The 27,229-nt window shown below is 42.2% G+C and overlaps 1 protein-coding gene across 1 annotated transcript in view; it reads right to left on the bottom strand.

The window, feature by feature from the left end:
* The window catches only part of RFLNA (refilin A), a 65,817-nt gene extending 53,844 nt beyond the window's left edge, over nt 1-11,973 (bottom strand). The window contains exons 1-2 of the mRNA XM_073627679.1: nt 11,593-11,973; nt 3,532-3,888 (exon numbers count right to left, since the gene is read on the bottom strand). Of these exons, the coding sequence (XP_073483780.1) occupies nt 3,532-3,750 (219 nt within the window). The 5' untranslated portion in view covers nt 3,751-3,888; nt 11,593-11,973. The remainder of the gene's footprint in view (nt 1-3,531; nt 3,889-11,592) is intronic.
* Between the last annotated feature and the right edge of the window lie 15,256 nt (nt 11,974-27,229).

The following is a 27,229-nucleotide window of genomic DNA, read 5'->3' as shown; positions in this document are numbered from 1 at the left end:
ATAGATCAGACCAAAATGAGGGACGAATGAGGGACAGAGGGACATTGCTCCAAATTAGGGACAGTCCCTCGAAATCAGGGACAGTTGAGAGCTATGCTATACATGCCAGTCTTTTTTCTGTGAAGAGATGCCACTACTACAGAATATGTATACTTTTTTTATACTTGTTACTTACAAGGCTGCCAACATTCAATCTCTTTCTCTCCTTTTCTCCCTCTAGGTTTCCACTTCAAGCATTGAGAGATACCTAGCACAGACAGGTGCTTATTCTCCAAGCATTTGCAAGAGTTACAATGGCGGAACAATCAAGCCTATTTTTAGCTGAACTGTTTTTTAGTGCTTTTCTCATATACCATCTGTCCCCCCCCCCCCTTTTTCAACTTGGGGGCTAAAACACACATAGCCTCAGAGCAATATTCACTTTGTTTTCATTAAAAAAAATCCAAAAAAACTGTATGATAGTAATGAGGACAGTGAAATTATGATGCATTTTCAGGAAGTTTCTGCAATATAGTTTTATAGCCTTATGCTATTTAAAGTAAGCATGGCAAATGTAGTATTTATATAGCTTCTTTCAAAAATGAGTTCCCATGTTCACTGTGCAAGGCTCTTGATGAGCATAGTAGCACATTGCATGGACAGGACAATCCCCAGTGGACAAACAGAGGACTTTTTTCAGCATACACTGAACATAAAAACAGGACATTATGAGGTTGATTTACTAAAGGCAAATGGACAGTTGCACTCTGCAAGAGCAGTTGCTCCAGAGCTTAGTAAATGAGCAGAAGCTCTGCTGACTTCTATCATCCAATCATTGGCAAGCAAAAATGTTGTTTTTTAAATTTTCCTTGCACGTAATTAGGTAATCTTTCAAAAGTGAAGCGTTACCTCATTTACTAAGCTCTGGAGCAACTGCACTTGCAGAATGCAACTGTACTTTGCAAAGTGCACAGTCTATTTGCCCTTAGTAAATCAACTCCTGTAAGCACAGTGCTTACATTATTACGTTTCTCATATTATACAGTTACAGTATATAATAATATATATTTTCAGTAAGCTCATATTTGCAGTGTTTACAATAATTTAACTCTTTCACATTTTTACAGGCTTGCTCTAGCACAATTTTATTATTGTATTAGGTATAGAAATGTGTAGATTTGCCGAGGGAGTTATCATTGGCTCGGTGCTATTACTTGCTGCAATTACCTACAGCACAATTACCCCATGTACATATATAACTACAAAATATGCATCATAGTATTAAACCCTCCTTAGTAAACGTTAACTTTCTTTTCGATAAACTCGTTAAATCCTTTTTTTAATTAAAATGGCCTTGTTCATACCTGTGCATTTAGCTGCTGTACGTTAAAAAAAATCCCACTTGCTGCATCTTTGATGCGCTTTATTGTAAATGTGTGTTTTACAGATATCAATGTGACTAAAACACATGTAAAACATGCTCAAAAAGCAATGCACCACACAGAGGTGAACCAGCTCTAAAGATATTTGTAACCTTTTAGGGTTGTGCACACAGCCTTCTCACATTTGCAGCACTTTCCAAAACTTCCATTTGGGAAGTGTGCATAGAATGATCACCTAACCCGCTGATATCAGGTCTAGATGTCCCATGATCCTTTGGGCGCAGTTTAGGCCACCAGCTGTCAATCGCAAGTTGGTGGGTAAAGCCATCTTGTGCAGAAACTGCCTCTCTGCCTGTGTCAGCACACAGTGCAACTTTTTGCACTTTTTGCATGCTTGTAGTCCCCATCGGGAGCATGCAGATAGGGGTGTCCCATAGCAGATCTTGAATTGCCCTGAAAAGAAAGTAATGTAGCATTTCTTGCATCATACAAGTGTTTCTTTCAGACTACAAATGATGTGTAATGGATTTAATAACACTTATATTGACAAGATTATTTATATCAAATAGATCGCCCATACTATTAATGCATTAATGTAAATTAGCTTACAGATAATTAGGCTTTAAGTAAATGGTATAGGGAAATGTGCAACAATGTGCAGGAATCCAAAGCAACCAATAAGAATTTTTCATTTTTGTGCCTAGACTAAACTGCATAATGCCGGTACCAGATATATTATAAACCATGCTTATTGCATTATGGTTTACCTAAGCCCTTAAAACAAGTTATATAAAAAAATAGAAACTTTTGGAAAACTCAGTAGTAACTTATGTTTTTATCAAAGCAAAGATGTCCAATAATAATTCTTTGGGTGAATAACGACTTATTACATGATACAATTATTCTGGTATAAAGAGAGAGATAATAGAATTTATTAAAGAAAAGACTGAAATGGGGGGGGGGGGGGGTGGCTGCAGAGATGTAAAAGTGGTGCTGTCAAACAATAAAATACAATAAGATGCCGTTAACTATAATACCAATGTCTGCTGTTTTGCATGCCAGTAGTAGCAGTATCTGAATTCTGATTAGTCATCTGAAGATCATTTTGTCAAACAGATGAAACATATAGAAAATTAAATGATGGAAAAAGTTTGGTTTTTAAAAAAAAAAGCAAAGTGAAGAACAACTTTGAGCTGCATAACAACCAATCGGACTTTAGATTACTCTCTCCAGTCAACTCACACATGATTCTTGATTGGTTGCTAAGGGTTTCTACATCCGTGTTGTTTACACTGCCTTACTGAACACATATATTAGAGTTATGTAATGTAATGCATACTGCACTGATTGCCAGCAACTGATCCATGGACAGCTACTGACCCACAGACTAACCGCAGTCATTTGTGTTGCTGGGTGCTGGTCACCAAACCAGCCACAAGAGGAAACAATATCTAAATATAAATCACAAACATTCTGTTTAGTATTTCTGTACATTGATAGCAGGTACGTTTATGCCAAAAAATAACAGAGAACCACAAGGGAAAGCCAAAAGCACTGCATTACAGATTCAGATCTAAGGATCACAGGTGGCAACAGAAATGATAACACCATGTGAATTGATGAGCTTATTGTAATCAGCAATTTTATCAATATACAAAGAGATAAAGGCTAGTTGTACTTTGTCCTCTGGACAAATCTGCAAAACATTGTTTTAACTCCATTTTGACAGACCCCCAAATTACAGTCAAATGCACATTGCCTGCATTTTATGTTAAAATGTATTATGCACAACGTCTGTTGGTGGAGATCTGAGGACACCACAGTCTCGGTGGGATACCGATGTCTCCACATCTGATTTTGAACATGCTTACAAGATATTACCAAAAATGTTGAATAGATAATTAATTTTCTTCTGAGAGTATTTCTTGTAACACTCTACCCTGGGAATACTTCTGCAACAACCTATGATTATTAGAGCATTATACTGTGTATGAGACCCCACCCTGTCCCTATTAACATGCTCTAATGCAATGAATACACAATGGAATAACATCTAAAATGTCAAGAACATGTTAACACAAGACAGATTCTAATTTTGCGTAAGAAATAGAGGAATGCAGGTATGACCAAGTAAATAGGCAATATATAAAGGCAGGAATAAAGTACTTACCACTTTGGCCTCCTTGACTTCCTTCCTGTAGGCATATCCAGGGTAGTGTGTTGGGGTGGTGCTGCCCTCAGCTCTGCTCTCAGAGATGCCTGGGGAAATAGAGTAAAAAGGAGGGCTGGGGCTCGGTGGGAGTCCAGAATCAGGACTGTCCAATAACCCTTCCCGATTCTTGTCCTTTAAGCTGTCTTCCATGCCTTGAAGATTCAGATGTCCTACCATGTCTGGCAGAGCCTTGGTCAACTCCCAGAAAAACCTGATCTGTTGGCTGTTTATTTCTTCCACACGTCCGACTTGCAGATCACACACAAATCTGGGAACCTCCTACTGTGCACATGCAGAACACCCTCGGATGAAGCCCTAGGTTTAGGAATACATTAACATTAATAAGGTAGCTACAATATTAGCAATGCTATTGTTTATATTCATTTCTACAAATCTCAGGATCCTGTGATGCTCTGCATAACAATAACATATGATTTTACTCAGTAGGCATGGTTATACATAAATCACCAGAGGGGAGCTGTGATGCTTTGTACACTTGAGTAACCATCCTCTGCCTGAATATTGTGTAGAGAACTGCTCCATTAGAAACAGAAGTTTCCTAAAAGCTTCCTTAAAGTCAAGAGTTTTCTTACAGGTGCTGCAAACCTTTGGGTTCTGCAGAAATCCAGCCACACATCTTAGCAACTTGACAGACATCCACTCATACATCTCCCCAACTGGAAAACAGTGCACATCCAGCCATACATCTCCCCAACTGGAAAAAAAAGTGCACATCCAGCCATACATCCCCCTACTGGAAAACAGTGCACATCCAGCCATACATCCCCCAACTGGAAAACAGTGCACATCCAACCATACATCTCCCCAACTGAAAGCAGTGAACATTCAGCCATACATCTCCCCAACTGGAAAACAGTGCACATCCAGCCATACATCTCCCCAACTGGAAAACAGTGCACATCCAGCCATACATCTCCCCAACAGGAAAACAGTGCACATCCAGCCATACATCTCCCCAACAGGAAAACAGTGCACATCCAGCCATACATCCCCCAACTGGAAAACAGTGCACATCCAACCATACATCTCCCCAACTGAAAACAGTGAACATTCAGCCATACATCTCCCCAACTGGAAGACAGTGCACATCCAGCCATACATCTCCCCAACTGGAAAACAGTGCACATCCAGCCATACATCTCCCCAACAGGAAAACAGTGCACATCCAGCCATACATCTCCCCAACAGGAAAACAGTGCACATCCAGCCATACATCTCCCCAACAGGAAAACAGTGCACATTCAGCCATACATCCCCCAACTGGAAAACAGTGCACATCCAACCATACATCTCCCCAACTGAAAACAGTGAACATTCAGCCATACATCTCCCCAACAGAAAAACAGTGCACATCCAGCCATACATCTCCCCAACTTAAAACAGTGCACATCCAGCCATACATCTCCCCAACTGAAAACAGTGCACATCCAGCCATACATCTCCCCAACTGGAAAACTGTGCACATCCAGCCATACATCTCCCCAACAGGAAAACAGTGCACATCCAGCCATACATCCCCCAACTGAAAACAGTGCACATCCAGCCATACATCATACATCCCCCAACTGAAAACAGTGCACATCCAGCCATACATTCCCCAACTGGAAAACAGTGCACATCCAGCCATACATCTCCCCAACTGAAAACAGTGCACATCCAGCCATACATCTCCCCAACTGGAAAACAGTGCACATCCAGCCATACATCTCCCCAACTGAAAACAGTGCACATCCAGCCATACATCTCTCCAACAGGAAAACAGTGCACATCCAGCCATACATCTCCCCAACTGGAAAACTGGCCACATTCAGCCATACATCTCCCCAACTGGAAAACAGTGCACATCCAGCCATACATCTCCCCAACTGAAAACAGTGGACATCCAGCCATACATCTCCCCAACTGAAAACAGTGCGCATCCGGCCATACATCTCCCCAACTGTAAAACAGTGCACACCCAGCCATACATCCCCCAACTGTAAAACAGTGGAAATCCAGCCATACACCCAACTGTAAAACAGTGGACATCCAGCCATACATCTCCCCAACTGAAAACAGTGCACATCCAGCCATACACCTCCCCCCATGAAAACAGTGCACATCCAGCCATACGTCTCCCCAACTAGAAAACAGTGCACATCCAGCCATATGTCTCCTTAACTGTAAAACAGTGGACATCCAGCCATACATCTCCCCAACTGAAAACAGTGGACATCCAGCCATACATCTCCCCAACTGAAAACAGTGGACATCCAGCCATACATCTCCCCAACTGGAAAATAGTGCACATCCAGCCATACATCTCCCCACATAAAAACAGTGCACAACCAGCCATGCATCTCTGCAACTGGAAAAAATGAAGATCAAACTTTAGGTGTCATTTGCCATCTTAGTACAAGCTGTATAAAAGTATTTTTTTTTTTTTTTAATGAACACTAAATGTTGTACAGTGGTCTTCTGCATGGGAATCTGCACTTTGCAAGAGTGGTGGCAAGCTATTAATACCAATGTGAATACTTTAGCTCTACTTAACAGTAAATAAATAGTTTAAGAAACTCTCCATTTCCAGTCCAAGGAACTACCCTCCATTTGCAGTTAGTTAAGGGATTTGTGATTGGTTGCTATGCGTTACTACACTTTGCTCCTTGGTTATCGAATACGCCTGGTAAGTGTTTTGAGCAACCTAGTGATTCTTTTCTCAGCATGAAAATAATCTGTTACCCTGTAATAGTATCCAAGAATAGTATCCAAGAGAGAGGTCAAATTCATTTTTCTGGGTTCTTCATTACAATAAAGTCGTATAACCCTGGCTGTCACAATTATGTGGAAGTCACTTGGGAGGAAGCAGCATATTGAAAGAGATTTTCTTTATCCATAGGAAAATAAGCAAAGCTACATGCTACAAGTCTTTGTTCTAGCTTTTGGAATGTGCAGTAAAGCAAGTTGCAGGAACCGATAGAGCCTGGGGTGGGATACAATGGCACAAATAAACAAATGTAACACTGTACTGCTCTGTTCTGTTATCAATGCATTTTAACAAGATTTTGCCCAGGATCATAAAAAACAAATAAAAATCAAATACATAACTCCTGCAACTAGAGATTGACACCAAAATAGCTGTACAATAAACTGCTATACTGACATGGTTATAGAGTATCTGGAACTTCTAGTACCAGGACTTTTGATGCACTTTCACAAAGTGCATCAAATCCGCAGGACATAATAGAAGTTGATGGCAAAGCACAGTTAATGCACATCAAAACTGCGGCTACACTGTGCTGTGGCCCAAAGCACAGCAGCTCAGTGTGAAGCTGCCCTAGCTCTTCTGCCGCCCTAGTCACCAAATGCTGTCCCATTCCAATTTCTATTTCAAAGAAATCTCAAGTTGAAATATTCTCAAGAAACTGAAATGTTGATCTCCAGGCCCCTTGAGGTGCTCAATGGTTCCTCCCACTGACCTCAACTTTACTATAGAATACAGTAATGACGTGGAGGTCAGTGGGTGGGGCCACTAAGTGCTCCAGGAGACCAGAAGATTGGCACTCCTGGAAGTGTGTTTTTTTAAGAAAACTAAAGATAGTGATTTACCTGGATTGGATCAGCGCCCAGTGGCAGGAGAGGTACGTTTTCACTTTCTTTCTTTTAGGTGTCACTTTTAGGGACAATTTTAGTTATGTAACAGGATCATTCTAAAGCCTGAATCCAATCAAAATCCTCAAAGGCCCCTTTTTGACTTGAGTAAGACTTTAAAGCTTCTATTGAAAAGTTAACTGGGAATACCTACACTTTACACATTTAGATCTGGCCCTGGCCCCTAGTATATATTGCAAAGTACAAGTAAAATATGTGCTAGGAAAATAAAAGTCTCAGTAACAAGTAAAAATTAAATCAGAAAATCGAAGGGTTTTTCTGGCTAAAAAGTTTCAGAAGGAATCTTGTGGTATTTGCTCTAAATCCGGACTTGGTGAAAGTTAATTTATTATTTTAGGTCTAGGCACTGCTCACTTTCCATACCTAATCGTGTAAAGAAAATGTCAGTTTTCTGGGTGATCAATGCACACTGCAGAGATTTTAACAAACTTTTGCAGGTTCCTACCCTTTACTGTTTTCCGAATGGGAGGTTCAGCCTTTGTTACAACCACCTAAGCAAATCTCAGTGTTCTAATAAGGAAAGCTGCAGTGTCAGTAGACAAGTGTTTGGAAGTATCACACCAAAAATGTATCCAAGGTGAAGTTTACATGGGTGACCGGAGAAAGAGGGGGAAGGGTAGAACCGGGTCCACATTTTTACTACCCCCTGACCGCCCACTTACAATGTGACACACTTGGGTGTGTTCACACTGCCAAGGCCACGGTTCAATGGTTCACAGTGCTGCAATTTTAACTTGGCATGTTGAGTTTGGCAAGTGGTACCACTTGCCAAACTCACCATTTAAAGTCTATGGCACGTGGTTGCGGCACAGTCCCATTGACTTTAAAGTGGAGTTCTGCTCAAAAGTGGAACTTTCCGCTTATCTGTCTCCTACCCCCCCCTGGTGCCACATTTGGCACCTTTCAGGGCGGGAACGGGTACCAGTTTTTGACAGATACAGTTCTCCACTTCCGGGGGCATTTGCACATGTGCAGTAGGGAACCAGCTGTGAAGCCAAAAGGCTTCACTGCAGGGTTCCCTTATCAGGAATGACAGTGGCTGTACCCAACAGCCGAGTCTGAGATCGGCTGGGGTGCTGATATCGTGGGCGCCCTGGACAGGCAAGAGTCCATATATTAAAAGTTAGCAGCTGCAGTATTTGTAGCTGCTAACTTTTAATTTTCCGTGGGGGAGGCTGGACCTCCTCTTTAATGTAGCGCTGTATTTTAATGTGAGATCTCTCTTGGGATAAAAAAGACAAAATAAAAACGCATTCTGGAGACGTGAAAGAAGCCTTAGTACAGATAAAATCAGTGAATCAGTCACAGAAGCAGTAAATTACATTTCTGGGGGCTTTCTGTACACCATCCTGTACAGGTTACATCATATTACATTGAACATTTTGACACTTTAAAAGATTAGAGCAGCTGCAAACTAAAATGGAAAATGTAACTTTTAAGAACATTAAAGTGGTTCTCAAGGTTGAAGTTTTTTGACCTTCATGCATTTTAGGGTAAAAAGAAAATACTGAATGACCCCCCCCCCCCAAAGTAGTCTCTTATAATTAAGGATACATGAGACCAGGGGCTCTCTCTGCTCTGGCCCTCCTCATAGGACAGATCAGTAGCAGCAGCTTCCACTGCTGTCAATCAAACTCTGACGAGGGAGCGAGGGATAGGGACAGTGTCTGTATCTATGGATGCAGGCAGTGGGGCTCGGGAGCGAGCCCGCACAAGTGCCCCCATAGGAAGCGGCTTCCTATGGGGGCACTGGATGTAGAGGAGGAGCCAGGTGTGCCAGCGTGGGAACAGAGAAGAGGAGGATCTGGGCTGCTCTGTACAAAACCACTGCACAGAGCAGGTAAGTATAAGATGTTTGTTATTTTTGTAAAAACAAAATGTTACCTTTAGAAACTTTAAAGTAGGAGAATCTCACCAGTTAAATGTTTCTCCCCCTTAGCTCTTATCTGTCCTGTAAAAAATCTATATTAAATCTCTTCCGGTATATATATATATTTTTTTCTATGCAGTCACATGACCGCAAAGCTCCAGCACTCCAGCTCGTTCCCCAATTTCTCTGTGGCTGGTGAGCGGGAACTCTTCTCTGGGCTGACAAAACTTGGCAACCCTGGGGGCTGTGGATTCTGGTGGGATGACCTTGATACTGTTGATGGCTCCTTTACTGTACAGAGAAGCATTGCAACTTTGTGGTCACGTGACCGCACAGAAAAACTAAAAAAAAACAAACAAACACTATTTAGGAAGCATTTTATTACAAACTGTATATAGGATGGAGCAGAGCTCAGGGGGTGAAAGATTTAACTGGTAAGTTACTATGATGCCTTACCTTCAAGTTTCATTTGCAAAATAGCTCATGTAGCAGTTTTATATGCTAAATTAATGTTTTAGCAAAAGCAGAGTTTTCCTTTGAATATAACAAAGTTGAATTAGTACTCCTGTAATTTTAATGCTTACTTTTAATAAGCTTTGTTTTAAAATATTAAAATATGTTTATCAATAATGTGTCCCATTTTGTAAACCCACTTATAGCATAACATATTCAGAATATGTAAAAAAAAAAATAATAAAAGTGGGCATGTAATACATGTCTGCTTTCATACATGCAGACATACAATGCTGTGGAATATTGTCACTGTTTTATAAATAAAAGATCATACTATTAATAATAATAGGAACAAACGCAAACTCTGGGATATCTCTTGTCAGTTAAATACAGGTTTACCATTCTTACTGTCATATTACTAAATCAGGTTTCTGTTGGGTTTATTTTATAACAAGGTGCAGAATGCAGTGGTGGACAGTAATCTACCAATCAGGAATCATCAGCAAGACCACTCTAAGCACCTAAAAGCGATTTCTGATTTGCTGCCATGAACTAACTGCACACTACTGCAACTATAACTATAGACTAAAGAACTATAGACTTTGCATTAATGATTATGGTATTGCTGTTGAAGGCTGGAAATCTGGCACCAGAACAGACCAAGTTCCTTCCACTTGTTGTAGGTGCATTACTATAACAGCAGTTAGAAGCAGCCCGCAAAGCTGCAACTCCACCTACCAGGCTAGGATGAGGTTAACTTTGTATAATATCTCTATGCCTGGTAACCTGAGCTTGTGAAATGTTAGGGAGGCACTTTACTGTAAACATAGGTAGACCAAATGGGAATTCCAGCCTGGGATCAATGCCCCCATTCTACTCTTTAACACAAACTGCCTTTACATCAATTCAAACCATATGAAACAGAATATCACTGTATCCATTTCTTAACCCCTAAACTGCCAACAAAAAAATTTGTTTCACCAAATATTCTAAGTGTGCCTGCGCTTCTGATGATTACCAACAGTACACTGTGTCCATTGTATAAACATCATACTGCCTCTATTCACTATCATAGCCTGATGTCCTTTACCTGTTACTGGACCTGAGGTCTGTAAAGAAAATGCTGCATCCTAGAGGATAGAACACCATAGTACATAGCTGGGGGTCACTATTATCAATGCCTCCAATACCATTATAAGAAAGTAGGAGCTAGTGAGTATGAACACTTACAGAGTGGATGAGATCCGGTATGCAGCATATGCAAAATAAATGGTATAATAACTCAAGTATGAAGTCGTCTGCCAGGCTGCTGTTATTGATATATATACTTAAAAAAATATATTGAAAAAAATAAAAAAACAGTGCCTACACTATTGTACTGATTTTCAATAAATACATATTCAATCTAAAAAACAAAAGCACCAATCAGACGTTAAAAGTTAGCCAGACGGAATATGATGTAAAAACATCTGAGTGTATTAATATACAAATGATTAAAACATATTAAAACCACAGCACTAGTGTTGGAAGGCAACATGGTTTAATATCATATTCGTAACCATCCTCGAATAATAATTATTGTACCAATTACTTCAACTAGGCTACATCAAAATATATTGAGAGCACGTTGCACCCCAAGTGTAGGTATTTAATAGGTTTTAATCATGTGTATTTATTATTTATTAAAATCAAATGTTGTTTATATGATATACTAGGGTATATAAAAAGTCTGCTTTTGTTTCTTTTTCTTTTCAATCAGTAGATTATTAGAATATACCCTCCTTCCCCTTCTGGCTGCATATGTAGCCATACTGTATATGTAGCTGTAATATATATATATATATATATATATATATATATATATATATATATATATATATATATATATATATATATATAATCTGAGATCACATTTAACTTATTTTATTATATATATAATAAAATAAGTTAAATGTGATCTCAGAGGTTGCAGTTATATAAGTTATAGAATGTGATGTAGCCAGTGCACTCCATTGATAACTTACCTCCCCAGCTGTCCTCTGCACAGGGGTGACTGTAATGATGTTAAGTATGGATGTGAAGTAGAAGTAAGAGGGAGTTGTGCTCTTGTACTCCAGCCTGTAGTCTCTGCACAGAGGGGTAGTCTAGGGTGACTTCTAGGGGTGCCTCCACAGTGGTAGATCCTTTCAGGGGACGTTGATGGGCTCTGCTGCTAAGGATTCTAGTAGAAGCTGAGCTCCCTGGAGCCGATTCACAGAGATCTGGAGGGAATCCAGCCCATCCAGCACACAGGGCTGCCTATTCTTTTTTTTTTCTCATTCAAAGCAGCAGAGGGAGGGACAGAGGTGGAGGGAGAACACACAGCTGATCTGCAAATGTCAAACTGAGCTGTAGTAAAAGCACACTGTCACCAGTGAAGGCGAGCTGTGCAGGGGGAGATACCTCCTGTCCCCTGTCTGATCTTTCGCAACACATCCTGGCAGTGAAAACATACTCAGACATGTGATTCACTGTCTTCTCCCTGGACTTACACATTAGGATCTATTATAATGAGAAATGGAGGACAGCTTTCTGAATTATGCGTCCATACTCTACATATTTAATATATACTGGTTACAGTTATCATTGTTAAATTGTATTTTATTTTTCTTAGATTTTTCTTTATGTTCTAGAGCAGCTATTCTCAGGAATTTTTCTTTAAACAGGGACTTTTGAAATAACTTTCTGTCTCAGGAAACCCTGCTAATAATTACTGTATTTACAGCTCAGGATATATTAACCTAAGGGTGAGTGGGAAGAATACTCTTTGCATTGGTAAGGGGGAAGAATATTCCTTCCATTGGTGGCCAGTGAGAAGAATACTCCTTCCAATGGTGGCCAGTGGGAAAATTATCCCTAAGAGGATATATACAAGGTAATTCTGCGCTGCACCAAAAAGAGACAAGCAGCTAACACAACTAACAAGATGTTACGTGAAAGGGGAATGCAATAAGTGTAGCGCTATAAAATTAGGAAAACGTCCAATGTAAAAGTCGTTAAGCCAACAGTTCCAAAAGTATATAATAGGGAAAAGTCATCCGTATATATATATATATATCAGTAAGTAGTCTTCAGGAGCTAAACACTTCAAATGGGGATATATGACATCCAAAATGAAGACAGACACACCCCCACCGAAAGATGAAAAGGCTTACCAGATGGGATGGACCCAAAGGGGCATACACCGAGTTGGGTCAGATAAGGCTTAGATGGTGGGTGGCTGTAGGTGGCTCGGAGAGGCGATGTTTGTGGATGGTCCCACAAGTTGCTGTATCCCTCAAAGCGGTGCCAGAACCCGGAGGGGTGAAGTATATGGAGCAAACCACACGTTGTTATATCCCTTGAGGCGATGTTTAAGAGCCAAATGATGATAGTAACAAGTGGAAAAAAAGAAGAAGGAATGGCCACATAGTGTGAATCCGAAAAAAAAGTAGAATTTATTTAAAATAAAGATATACACTCACATGTAGATCCGTATAAAACAGCGCTGTAGAAATGTGGCGACAGTGAGGTCCTACCCGACGCTTTTCGTGTTCATAGACGTCATCTGGGGGGTCCCCCCCACTGTAGCCACCAAGATATATATAGGGGGTACATCAATATTCATGGGAATCAGCTCCACAGATGAAAAAACATCACTTCCGGTATTGGCCAAGATGGCCGCCCGGTGTGCGTTCCACACCTCACTTTAGTTACAATGTGGGCACCGGAAGTGAGGAGATGTAAAGGTAACATAACTAGCCAGAAAACGAATAAACTCATAGCAGACCGAAAACTGCAGTGTGCGATGTATGGAAAATAGAGTAACAAGTACAAATTCAAAGCCGTTCGTTATAAGCACGGCGCGGCAATATGCGCGCGCATCGAGGTGTAATGAGAGGTGCGGCGCATGCGCGTTATGCGCATGCGTAGTAAAAAAGACTAAGTGACGCCGGTAAGGGGGGAGGACCTCAGTGAAGGAGGTAGCAACGTCAGCACCCGGTGGCAGAGCATGACGTATGGTGCACATGCGTAGTGGGGAAGATGTGAAACATCAGTGTGTTGGAATCAGGGCAGGCCAATACTGGGAAGTAGAAGGCATCACTACCCAGCACCCTCATGTATATGACCCGGAGGTACTAATGGTGGCCCGGAAGTGCATGTAGTGGCCCCGAATCAGAAAAGTAAGAAGAAACACTGATTGAATGTGTATGCACGTGTGAGATGGTGCATAATCGTGAAAAGTGTATTGGATTACGCATAATAAAAGCTTAAAACATTGTGGATAGGTCACATGACAATAAACGTGGAACATGTTCCCAAAAAAACCCAAAAAATTAAAATTAAAATTAAAAAATTATATATATATATATGCATATATATTGCCACAAAAGTGTGACATCAGATAATTAGTGCCAATAAAAATCAAAATAAATATTAATAAAAAAAGAGTATAATGATACTCATCTAAAGACACATGTGAATGTGCAATCGTGGAGTGGACTCACATAATGATGTACATAAAATATTCACTAAATGCACATATACAATAAATACAATACATTTCTGTATGCAATAAATTTATACGTGTAGAGTATGGCCTCAAACAAGTGAATACATGTAAAATATGACCGTGGGAGGGAAAAAATAAAAAAATAATAAAAAGTAAAAGGAGAGAGAACAACACATAAAAAAGGCGTCAAGCTTTATTAATAAAGGCATTAACGTCTAATTCTACATTGATACCTAATGGGAAAAGTGTACGGAGCTCATAGATCCAGAAGGTCTCCAAACGGGATACACCCCTGGTCATGGCACCTCCCCTCCAGGGGGGAACATATCTATCTATCACCACAAATTGTGTCCCCTCCATAACCCGATTGTGGTGTAGCTTATAGTATCGGGGGACGGTGTGTTTAGTGTCCCCGCTCTTAATGAGAGCAATGTGTTCCGCTACTCTTATAGCAAAAGAGCGGATGGTGCGGCCCACATATTGTTTCCCACAGTGACATGTAATTAGGTATACAATGTAACTGGTGGTGCAAGTGCAGAACTGTTTAATGGAATACCGTTTATGGGTGACCGATGATGTAAACGACACAGTTTTCCTTCCAATGCCAGAATTGTGTTGACACACAATGCATTTTTTACATGAGTAGAATCCTTCCATCTCATGGAAAAGTGGTTGGCGTATGGGGGGGTTAATGATGTTAGGAGCAATTTTGCTTTGTAGCGTAGGGGCTCCCCTAAAGATGACCTTCACCCTATCGGGCAAGACTGTGCCCAAAACTCGGTCATTCTTAAGAATGTCCCAATGCTTGGAAAGAATGGCTTTAATGTGCCTATGTTGATTGGAGAAGGCAGTCAATAGGGACCACCTGAAGATATCGCCCTATTCTTTTTTGGGCCTTTCTTCAAATAGTGATTCTCTATTGGTCTCAAGAGCATGTTGAAACTCACGGTCCACAAGATGGGGGTCATAATTCTTGACAACAAACTTGGCCTTCAAAAGTGCAGATTGTGCCTTAAAGACATCAGTATTTAAGCAATTTCTTCGTAGTCTAAGGAATTGACTATGTGGCACTGAATCAAGCCAAGACCGGTGGTGACAGCTGTCTGGTGTTATGAAGCTGTTCCGGTCTGTGGTTTTAAAATGTGTCTGGAGCTGGAAACTGCCATTGCAAATCCACTCCACGATTGCACATTCACGTGTCTTTAGAGTATCATTATACTCTTTTTTTTTTATATTTGTTTTGATTTTTATTGGCACTAATTATTTGATGTCACACTTTTGTGGCAATATATATATATAATTTTTTAATTTTAATTTTAATTTTTTGGGTTTTTTTGGGAACATGTTCCACGTTTATTGTCATGTGACCTATCCACAATGTTTTACGCTTTTATTATGCGTAATCCAATACACTTTTCACTATTATGCACCATCTCACACGGGCATACACATTCAATCAGTGTTTGTTCTTACTTTTCTGATTCGGGGCCACTACATGCACGTCCGGGCCACCATTAGTACCTCCAGGTCATATACATGAGGGTGCTGGGTAGTGATGCCTTCTACTTCCCAGTATTGGCCTGCCCTGATTCCAACACACTGATGTTTCACATCTTCCCCACTACGCATGTGCACCATACGTCATGCTCTGCCGCCGGGTGCTGACGTTGCTACTTCCTTCACTGAGGTCTTCCCCCCTTACCGGCGTCACTTAGTCTTTTTTACTACGCATGCGCATAACGCGCATGCGCCGCACCTCTCATTACATTTTGATGCGCGCGCATATTGCCGCGCCGTGCTTATAACGAACGGCTTTGAATTTTTACTTACTTTATTTTCCATACATCGCACACTGCACTTTTCGGTCTGCTATGAGTTTATTCGTTTTTTGGCTAGTTATGTTACCTTTACATCTCCTCACTTCCGGTGCCCACATTGTAACTAAAGTGAGGCGTGGAATGCACGCCGGGCGGCCATCTTGGTCGATACTGGAAGTGATGTTTTTTCATCTGTGGAGCTGATTCCCATGAATATTGATGTACCCCCTATATATATCTTGGTGACTACAGTGGGGGGAACCCCCCAGACGACCTCTATGAAGACGAAACGCGTTGTCACTTTTCTACAGCGCTGTTTTATACGGATCTACATGTGAGTGTATATCTTTATTTTAAATAAATTCTACTTTTTTATACGGATTCACACTATGTGGCCATTCCTTCTTCTTTTTTTCCACTTGTTACTATCATCATTTGGCTCTTAAACATCGCCTCGAGGGATATAACAACGTGTGGTTTGCTCCATATACTTCACCCCTCCGGGTTCTGGCACCGCTTTGAGGGATACAGCAACTTGTGGGACCATCCACAAACATCGCCTCTCCGGGCCACCTACAGCCACCCACCACCTAAGCCTTATCTGACCCAACTCGGCGTATGCCCCTTTGGGTCCATCCCATCTGGTAAGCCTTTTCATCTTTCGGTGGGGGTGTGTCTGTCTTCATTTTGGATGTCATATATCCCCATTTGAAGTGTTTAGCTCCTGAAGACTACTTACTGATATATATACGGATGACTTTTCCCTTTTATATACTTTTGGAACTGTTGGAAAATTATCCCTTCAATTGATTGTCAGTGGAAAGAATACTCCTTCCACTGGTGGTCAGTGGGAAGGTAACCCCTTCCAATGGTTGTCAGTGGGAAGAATACTCCTTCCGTTCATAGTCAGTGGAGAAAATACTCCTTCTGCTAATGGTCAGTGGGAAGAATACTTCTTCCGTTGGTTGTTTGTTGATGGTCATTGGGAAGAATCTTTCTTCCATTCGTGGCCAGTGGGAAGAAAACCTCTTCCACTAGTGGTCAGTGGGAAGAATACCCCTTCCACTGATGGCCAGTGGGAAGAATACCCCTTCCACTGGTGGCCAGTGGGAAGAATACCCCTTCCATTGGCGGTCAGTGAGAAGAACATCTCTTCCACTGGTGGTCAGTGGGAAGAATACCTCTTACATTGGTGGTCAGTGGGAAGAATACCCCTTACACTGGTGGTCAGTGGGAAGAATACCCCTTCCAATATTGGTCAGTGGAAAGAAAACTCCTTCTGTTTGTGGTCAGCGGGAAAAATACTCCTTCCATTAAGGTTCAGTGGGAAGAATACTCCTTCCATTGGTGGTCATGGGAAGATTACACCTTCCATTGGTGGTCAGTGGGAAGAATACCCCTTCCAATGATGGTCAGTGGTAAGAATATCCCTTCCAATGATGGTTAGTGGGAAGAATACCACTTCCATTGGTGGTCAGTGGGAACAAAACCCCTTCCATTGGTGGTCAGTGGAAAGATAACCCCTTCCACTGGTGGTCAGTGGGAAGAATATTCTTTCAGTTGATGGTTAGTGGAAAGAATACTTCTTCCGTTTCTAGTCAGTGGAGAAAATACTCCTTCTGCTAATGGTCAGTGGGAAGAATACTTCTTCCGTTGGTTGTCTGATGATGGTCATTGGGAAGAATATCCCTTCCATTGGTGGCTAGTGGGAAGAATACCTCTTCCACTGGTAGCCAGTGGGAAGAATACCTCTTCTACTGGTAGCCAGTGGGAAGAATACCTCTTCCACTGGTGGCCAGTGGGAAGAATACCCCTTCGATTGGTGGTCAGTGGGAAGAACACCTCTTCCACTCGTGGTCAGTGGCAAGAACACCCCTTACACTGGTGGTCAGTGGGAAGAATATCCATTCCAATGGTGGTCAGTGGAAAGAAAACTCCTTCTGTTTGTGGTCAGTGGGAAAAATACTCCTTCAGTTGAGCGTCAGTGGGAAGAATACTTCTTCTGTTGGTAGTATGTTGATGGTCATTGGGAAGAATACTCCTTCCATGGTGGTCATTGGGAAGAGGACTTCTTCAGTTGGTGGTCATTGGGTAGAAAACTCCTTCTGTTGGTGGTCAGTGAGAAGAATGTTCTTCCATTAGTGGTTATTGGCAAAAATACTCCTTTCATTGGTAATCAGTGGGAAGAATATTCATTCCCTATTCCCTTGATGGACAATAGGAGTATAGGAGTACAGCGAGCACATGAAAACACCAGGATTGGATGCGTATCAGCTAGACAGCCACTGTGCATATGGCCTAAATGGTAAAAGGATTAATTTACACCATATGCAGTCAAATGTGTTTTTTAATGCAGTATGAACACATATGCAAGAAAAATATGTTTAGTTCAATGGGCCTAGTTTCACATGCATTTAATGAGCCTAGCTTTCAAATGCTTTTATGAAAAGTACAGCATGCTGCATTTTTGTTCACACTGGAACATACCACAAATACATGTGAACACACCACAAATACATGTAATGCAATTCAATTAGAAAAAGCCCCAAAGCGCATCGCAAATGCATTACAATTGCATGTAAATGTACATATGGAACTGCACACTGAATGCAGGGGTTCTGGTGTAAACAAGCCCTTTTTCACACTGAGCGTTTACCTGCATTAGGGGATTATTCACAGGGCTGAAGAGACCTATACAGCATGTAGAAGGGCATGGCCAGCAGCCTGTTAAAAAAACAATAACAGGCTGATCAATTTATACAGCAGCTGTACAGACTGATATTCCCACAAATCAGAGTGTTTACATCTGTACAGGAATGGATGCACAGCGCAGTCTTTTTTCATCAGATGTGCAGGAAGGTCTATGTAGTTTCTGCCTCTGTTAGCCTGCCATTGATTTTAACAGGCTGGTCGTCACGGCTGTACAGAACACCTGTGCTTCCCAGGGGCATAAACACGACCCTTTTGCATGGATTCGATGCATCTGGGGAAGATTAGGAACACGGAATGCATCAAAGTGCATTTGAATGCATGTAAACGCAAGTACACCTAAATAGAGGGGAACCTGATCTGGATACTTCCCAGGGAATTTCTCCTGCATTAAAAAACAAAACAAATGCAGGATGTTAATGTGAAAGTAACCTTGCAAATAGCTAAAAAAAGATCATTGGTGTTTACTCATTTGAGAGTCAGAAATAACTGATCAAGAAACCCCCAGCAAGCTCTGGAGGAACCCTAGCTGAGAAAGGCTGTTCTACAACATTTTTTTGTTTGACAGTATTTTTTTCATACCAACTTGAAGATCATTGGATAAGCAGATTAAACAGATGTCCATGTAAATGAATGTAATGTAGAATTCTTGTTTGTCGGGTACAGGTCGTTGGAACTATCTCATGGAGAGCATCTCATAATAAGCAAAAAGCATAAGGGCGTTAATTCAAGTGGCTGTCACTAGGCGGATGTCAGGCAAGATAAGGGTTTAAATACAATAGGGTTGAGCCTTCAGGGTGATAACAACATACACCACATTCTAAATTAGTATGCATTCTAAATTTATATTTGAGCAGGAAAACAGTAGATCTTTATTCAAACAGTGCCTACATAAACCTGTAATGTACTTTATTAAGAACACAAGGAAAATTTGTCTTTTCAGTCATTTGTTCAGCAAAAATGTGATAGATGTAATGATGTTTTGTGAAAAAAATAAGTGCACCAGTGGCATCAAAAGCTGGCATTGCCCTTTAGCAGAAAGTACTTCTTGTGGGCGTTTTCTAAGCCTCCCTCCTAGTCTCTGTCATAAGCTCTATGCATTCTATACATTAAAGCAGAGCGCCACTCAAAAAGGGAAGTTTTGCTTTAAGGCCTCCTCCCCGGCTCCTGTTTGTGAAACAGAGCTTTTGGGGTGGAGGGGAGCGGGTACCCAATTTTGACAGGTACTCTTAGGTGAGCGGAACCTGAAGTTCTCCTTCCCAAAGTCTTCTGGGACATATGACAGGTCCCAGAAGACTTCAGGACCAGTCACAGAGAGCAGCGCCGCTTGTACATGCGCAGTGGGCACCCGGATGTGAAGCCGCAAGCTGTCACAGCAGGGTGCCCAAAGTAAAGATGCTGGCGCTGCCGAGGGAAGACATGGTGAAAACGGCTGGGGTGAGTGCACCGCTGGATTGTGGGACAGGTGAGTGGCTGTTTATTAAAAGTCAGCAGCTACACTGTTTGTAGCTGATGACTTTTAATAAACACAAAATAATTGGAACTCCGCTTTAAGGTAAAAATTCTTCTGCAGCTTTGCCCTCTGCAACCCCCCTCCCCCTTGATCCCCCAAATACCTGAGCCGATTTTGATCCAGCGATGTGCACAAGAGCAGAGGCTCTCTATCGCCGTATTGGCTCAAACACAGCAAGGGAGTCATTGGCTGCTGTCAATCACAGCCAGTGATGAGAGAGTGAGGGCGGAGTCAAGCCATGCTCTGTGTGTCTCATGGATACGTAGGGGTTAATTTACTAAAGCTGGAGAGTGCAAAATCAGGCTCATTTCTACGTATAAACCAATCAGCTTTTAACCTCGCTTGTTCAAATAAGCTTTGGTAATAAAACCTGGAAGCTGATTGGTTTCTATGCAGAAGTGAGCCTGATTTTGTACTCTCCAGCTTTAGTAAATAATTGGTATTAGGCAGGGTCGGGATTGAGCTTGCAAGAGTGCCCCCATAGCAAGCGGAGGAGTCAGGAATATGGCAAGGGACCAGAGAAGATGAGGATTGGGGCTGCTCTGTGCAAAACCATGTTTGTTATTTTAATGGAAAAAAAAATGATTGTGGAGTTTTTTTTTTTCATGAACTGCAAGTATCAAAATTCTCCTACACAATTTCAATAGCATTCAAATCAGGGTCTTGACTTGGGCAGTTCATAACCCTCTATTTCTTTTCTTTTTTTAGCCATTCCTTGGATGGTTGGATTTGCTATTGGGCCTTGGATCATTCTGTTGAAATACTAATTTCCGGATCAGCTTTAATTTTTGAACAGATGGCCTCACATTCTCAAGCACACTTTAATATAATGCAGAATGTGTAGGTGACTTTGAGCTGCCCAGGCCCAGAAGCAGAACAGTTGTTAGAGGTTTTCCTGAAATACTGTCTTTGGCTGGCAGCAAAAAAGGTCTACTGATACTGTGACCAAACAATTCTGTCTTTAAGCAAATTGTTACAGAACATGGCATACTGTAATTGCAGGATAAGTGCATTTTGACCCCAATTGTTGCAAGAGTTACCTGAACACCCTGAGATGAAATGTTGGGGCTCTTGGAGACCTCTCTTAAGGCCAGTACACATGACCAGGAAATCTGAAGTAAACTTTCGTCTGATGAACGATCTAGCGCTTTTCGGATCGTTAGTACGGAGCTTTTGACAGCCGATTCCTAATTTTCGGATGACAAAAACTGGATGTGCAGGCTATAAAATTTTGGTCGTACGTGAACACAACATCCGATTTTCGTTTAATTAGTAACATTTTGGTCGGAAAAAAAACGTAAGAGCAAGACTTTGCATGCTCAGAAACGAAAGAACACATACAAAACAATTTAACACATTACATCACTTCTGAAGTTGAATTCGGTCAAACGAGGATCCAGCGTTGTGCCCCAGAAGAGCAGCGCTGCTTTCTCTCTCTCAATGGATATGGAGGCATCAGTGGGAGCCATTGGCACCTGCTGCTCTCAATCAAATCCAATGAGGAGGGAGCAAGGGGCAAGGCCAAACCTCACTGTATGTGTCAGTAGACGCACACACCCCAGCTTGGATTCAAGCTCGCACATGTGCCACCATAGGAAGCTGCTGGTGAGAGGATTCTGCACTCTTCTCAAGCAGAATGGGGTGCCCACTAAGAGCAGGCATTCTTCTCTGTATGGACACCCACTGGGGAGTGAGGATGAACCACGTGCTGAGCAGAGTGCTGAGAGAAGCAAGGAGAAGGGAGACAGCTGTCAGGACGAAAAGAGTAGTTGCATGGGTGTTGTGGCTGGTGCTATGTCTTTTGTGCTGGGACTGGGTACAGGCAGCATATGACATTGTGGTGGGATGCGGGGGTTTTGTCAAAGACATGGAAATTACCTACTTGCTGATTGAGATGGGTATGATCATTTAAAATCTCAAAGAACACACTACAGCACTGGATGCTCACTGAATCCCTGGATTCACAGCTCCTTTGTGCTGGCATTTCTTACATTCAGCAGCCCTCAGTCTCCCATTCATTTTTTGCATTCTTCGTCATACTGGGTGGCACAGTGGTCTAGTGGGTAGCACTCTCGCCTAGCAGTAAAAAAGGTCACTGGTTTAAATCCCAACCATGACACTACCTGCCTGGAGTTTGTATGTTCTCCCTGTGCCTGTGTGGGTTTCCTCCGAGTACTCCGGGTTTTCTCCGGGTTTCCTCCCACACTCCAAAGACATGCTGGTAGGTTAATTGGCTTCCGTCTAAATTGACCCTAGTATGTGAACGTGAGTTAGGGACCTTAGGTTGTAAGTTCCTTGAGGATAGGGACTAATGTGAATGTACAATGTATATGTAAATTGACGGTGCTATATAAGTACCTTAAATAATAATACTCTTAATGATCTCTGACATTGGGTGTTGGTGGATGTCGTTTCACACTTCAGGTGAACTGTACACTGTACACTTTTGTTGTGGGATTACATTAGTAATACAGAATTGTCATTTGTAAAAAAGAATCTTATTTCTAGGAAAATGTAAAAGCCCCCTCCTTCAGAGCCCCATTAGCTCCCCTACCTTACAGCCACACAGGACCAACCAGTTTAGTGTACCTCCTCAACCTCCCAGCCCACCTTCTTCCTTGACACCGATGCAACAGCAATTTTTGCTCCCACCAGCAGAATTTTGTTTTCTCCCACTGACACCATGGCGTTTAATTCTTACGCTGACATCACCAAAGCAATGACATTTTCCTCCCACCGGGCTTGTCTTCCTTCACCACTGTTAGCCCTGCATTTTACACTGCTGTGAACAACCATTGGTATTCTGCCCCCACCCATTCTCAGGTCTGCTGTTTTTAGAAAGTTCTCAGGTATGATCATTGTACACCCTGGCAAAATGCAAGGAGTGGTTTTGATGTGTGGCCTACAGGTATGCATAACTTCTTTGATATAGAGGGGATTCCCTGTATGAAACCATTTTAATCACTGATTTGGGGCAGGCTGTCACAAAGAACCCCCACTGCCTATATACAAGAATTTGTTTGTGATTCCACCACATTTTCATGATTATGGAAAATTCTATGACACCTGAATGACTGCCTGTGACCTGTTCAAACAGGAATCATCAGTAAAAAAGAAATTCCATCTTAATGGAAAATGTGTTACGGGTGATAATCTTTGCTTTTTCTTAACATGTAAATAATTTGAATTGAAATTTCCCCCAGTCCCCCAAATTAATGTTACATGCATGGTAGACCATGAACCCAGACAGTTGCCGTTCCTATTGGTTTTTATTTCATCCATCCAGTAAGATAACAAGCTATAAACAATAATACTAGAAGATAAACTTGTAAGTGATGTGGGACAACTGGAGCATCAGACTTGTCATTGCTTTTGTACTTGGCAGTAAACACATTTTTATTGAATCTACATCCTTCTGGCATGTCTGCTGGCAGCTTATCAGAGGTCTCCTTGTGTTCACCCTCTGGCTCTGCCATGTGACTTGTCACATCATTTTTTAGAATCAGGGAGCAACTGTGGTAGCTAAGACCACACATGAGTTCCCTGCATAGCTGTACATGCTCATTGAGAAGGTGGGAAGCAGGCAGTGTCCCTAGGATAACATGGCACGTGCGATGTCTGAACAGCCCGGCATTTGGCCTTACCAGGGGATTGGGACACTGCTACAGGTGTGTGCAGGTATGCCTGCACTTTATATCTGAACCAGTATTGTTTTTTTGTTCCCTATTCTACAGTCTCTTTGAAGTAAAGAAGCCAGAGAGAAAAAAAAAAAAAATTCATAGTATTATACCCTGTTTTTTTTTTCTAGCTTAACACACTGAGCACAATAAAATAAACATTTCCCAGTAAACTGTTGAAATTCTTACCCTAGACCTTGCAGTTTACAGCTTTTAATACTGGCACCTGCTCTCTTGGTGCTGCTTCCCTAAACTTCAATTTTTCACAGAAAGGAGTTAACAGTACACAGTACACCAGAGTCACCTAGAAGAAGGAAAGGGAGAGGAGGGCTATGGGGCTGTGTGTTTCTATTGATGTACTTAGTATAGGGAGAAAAAACTCTAGTCCTTGCATGACAGTTTGACTCCAAAGGATGCTGCATGAGCCGCCAGGGGCGTATCATGAACTCAGTGGGCCATGTGCAAGATCAAAAGTGGGACCTAGATATCGATAAAGAGATAAATGCGGGGTGCTTATCGCGCTGCGGCGAGAAGTGGTTGTGGTTTAAATTGCACTAAATATTGGGCGTGGCTTAAAGGGTGTGTGGTTAAATAGAGTCTGAGATGACTTACATAGTGCAGAATTTGGTAATGTTAAATAGGGATTGTACAGTGCGAAGTGTACAGCGGTGGGTAGTATGTGCAGGAGAAGGGTATGGAGTATACGATGGTGGGTAGTATGCGCAGGGAGAAGAGTGCGGAGTGTATGGCAGTGGGTAGTATGTGCAGGAGAAGGCTGTGGAGTGTACGGTGGTGGGTAGTATGTGCAGGGAGAGGAGTGCAGACTGTATGGCGGTAGGTAGTATGTGCAGGAGAGAAGTGCAGAGTTTATGGCAGCGGGTAGTATGTGCAGGAGAGAAGTATGGGGTGTATGGAGGTGGGGAGTAATGGCATAAGAGGAGTGCAGAGTGTATGGCAGTGGGTAGTATATGCAGGGAGAGGAGTATGAAGTGTATGGCAGTGGATAGTATGTGCAGAAGAGGAGTATGGAGTGTATGGTGGAAGGTTGTATGTGCAGGAGAGGAGTGTGGAGTGTATGGAGGTGGGTAGTATGTGCAGGGAGAGGAGTATGGAGTGTATGGCAGTGGGTAGTAAATGCAGAAGAGGAGTGTGGAGTGTATGGTGGCAGGTAGTATGTGCAGGAGAGAAGTGCAGAGTTTATGGCAGCGGGTAGTATGTGCAGGAGAGGAGTATGGGGTGTATGGAGGTGGGTAGTATTTGCAAAAGAGGAGTGCAGAGTGTATGGTGGTGGGTAGTATGTGCAGGTGAGGAGTGCGGAGTGTATGGCAGTGGGTAGTATGTGCAGGGAGAGGATTATGGAGTGCATGGCAGTATATAGTATGTGCAGAAGAGGAGTATGGAGTGTATGGTGGCAGGTAGTATGTGCAGGAGAGGAGTGTGGAGTGTATGGAGGTGGGTAGTATGAGTAGGAGAGGAGTGTGAAGTGTATGGCTGTGGGTAGTATGTGCAGGGAGAGGAGTATGGAGTGCATGGCAGTGGATAGTATGTGCAGAAGAGGAGTATGGAGTGTATGGAGGTGGGTAGTATATGCAGGAGAGGAGTGCGGAGTGTATGGCGGTGGGTAGTATGTGCAAGTGAGGAGTACAGAGTGTATAGCGTTGGGTAGTATCTGCAGGATGGTGTCAGTAGGGCAGTGGATGGTGTCAGTAGTTTATTTTATTTTTATTTATTTATTTATTTATTTTGTACAGTTAAATTTTTTAGTATTTTTATTTTTCATTTTTTTTCAGAATGCTTTTTGAGGGCCAGTGGATGGTGTCAGTAGGGCAGTGGATGGTGTCAATAGAGCAATGCACAGTGTCAGGAATTTTTTTATTTGTCATATTTTATTTTATAATGATTTTTTACAATTTTATTCTTTTTTTATAATCTTTTACAATGTATTTTTTTTATTACTTTTTTTCGCAATGCTTGGAGGAGGGAAGTAGACAGTTGGACGGTGTCAGTAGTCTTTTGTTTTTATTATCTTATTTTCTATTATTTTTTACAATTTTACATTTTACTATTTTTATTTATTTAAGGAAAGGGTCAGTATGTTTACGGGCCCCTTCCTCCGCTATCCTGAGAGTTCCCCGCAGCAGCCGACAGGAGAGGACAAAAGAAAGCCAGAAGTGCTGCGAGGGGATGAGGGAAGGCCAGAAGAGGACACAGGGGGGCCAGACGATAATCTGTGCGGTGGTGGGTGGTGGGTGGTGGTGCGGCGGGTGCCCCCACCACCGCACCGATCATCCCTGATTGTCAACCAGGCATGGATCATCCATGGGTATAGTGTGGGTCAGAGAACAGTGGGCCCCATACCCCTCGGGGGGCCCATGTTCAGTGAACACCCTGCACCCACGGATAATACGCCACTGGGGGCCACCCTGGAACAGGAAACCTGGGGCAGCAGTCATGTCACCAACTTGAAGAGGAGCTTCAGTAAAATGTGCAAAAATTTAAAGTTAGCAATTACAAAACCTGTAGCTGTTGACTTTTAAAAAACAGACACTCACCTGTACAAGGATTTAGCACTGTTCTTAGCCTTACCGTTCCTCCATCGGTTTTTGGTCCCCGGTGCTGGCATGTTAACTGTGGGCAGCTGCCTGTGACTCCTTGTGGCTTCACAACTGGCTGCCCACTGCACACACTGTGCTGTGCTTTGTGAATTGTCCCACATCCTTCTGGGACCAGTGACGTATCCCAGAAGGTTGCGGGGAGGGAGGGGGTGAGGAGAACTCACAACTAGGTACCCCCCCCAAAAAAAAAAAAAAATATTCCAAATATGACAGAGGAGGAGGAAGAGTGTAAGTTCCCCTTTAGGAAGTTCACTATACAGGTTTTGCACCTCTTCTCTCCCATTTGTGCATTAGATGGAGCTTCCCCTCCAGATCACCCAGCAACATTCCATGCTTGGTTAGATAAGACTTTTCCTCATTAGTGTTGGGCGACCCATACACCTGAGGAAGTTCACTATACAGGTTTTGCACCTCTTCTCTCCCATTTGTGCATTAGATGGAGCTTCCCTTCCAGATCACCCAGCAACATTCCATGCATGGTTAAATAAGACTTTTCCTCATTAGTGTTGGGTGACCCATACACCTGAGGAAGTTCACTATACAGGTTTTGCACCTCTTCTCTCCCATTTGTGCATTAGATGGAGCTTCCCCTCCATATCACCCAGCAACATTCCATGCTTCGTTAGATAAGACTTTTCCTCATTAGTGTTGGGTGACCCATACACCTGAGGAAGTTCACTATACAGGTTTTGCATCCTTCTCTCCCATTTGTGCATTAGATGGAGCTTCCTCTCCAGATCACCCAGCAACATTCCATGCTTGGTTAGATAAGACTTTTCCTCATTAGTGTTGGGCGACC

The sequence above is a fragment of the Aquarana catesbeiana genome, linkage group LG01 (assembly GCF_042186555.1).
Source record: "Aquarana catesbeiana isolate 2022-GZ linkage group LG01, ASM4218655v1, whole genome shotgun sequence".
Classification (NCBI taxonomy): Eukaryota; Metazoa; Chordata; class Amphibia; order Anura; family Ranidae; genus Aquarana; species Aquarana catesbeiana.
This window is presented reverse-complemented; position numbering and strand designations above follow the sequence as displayed.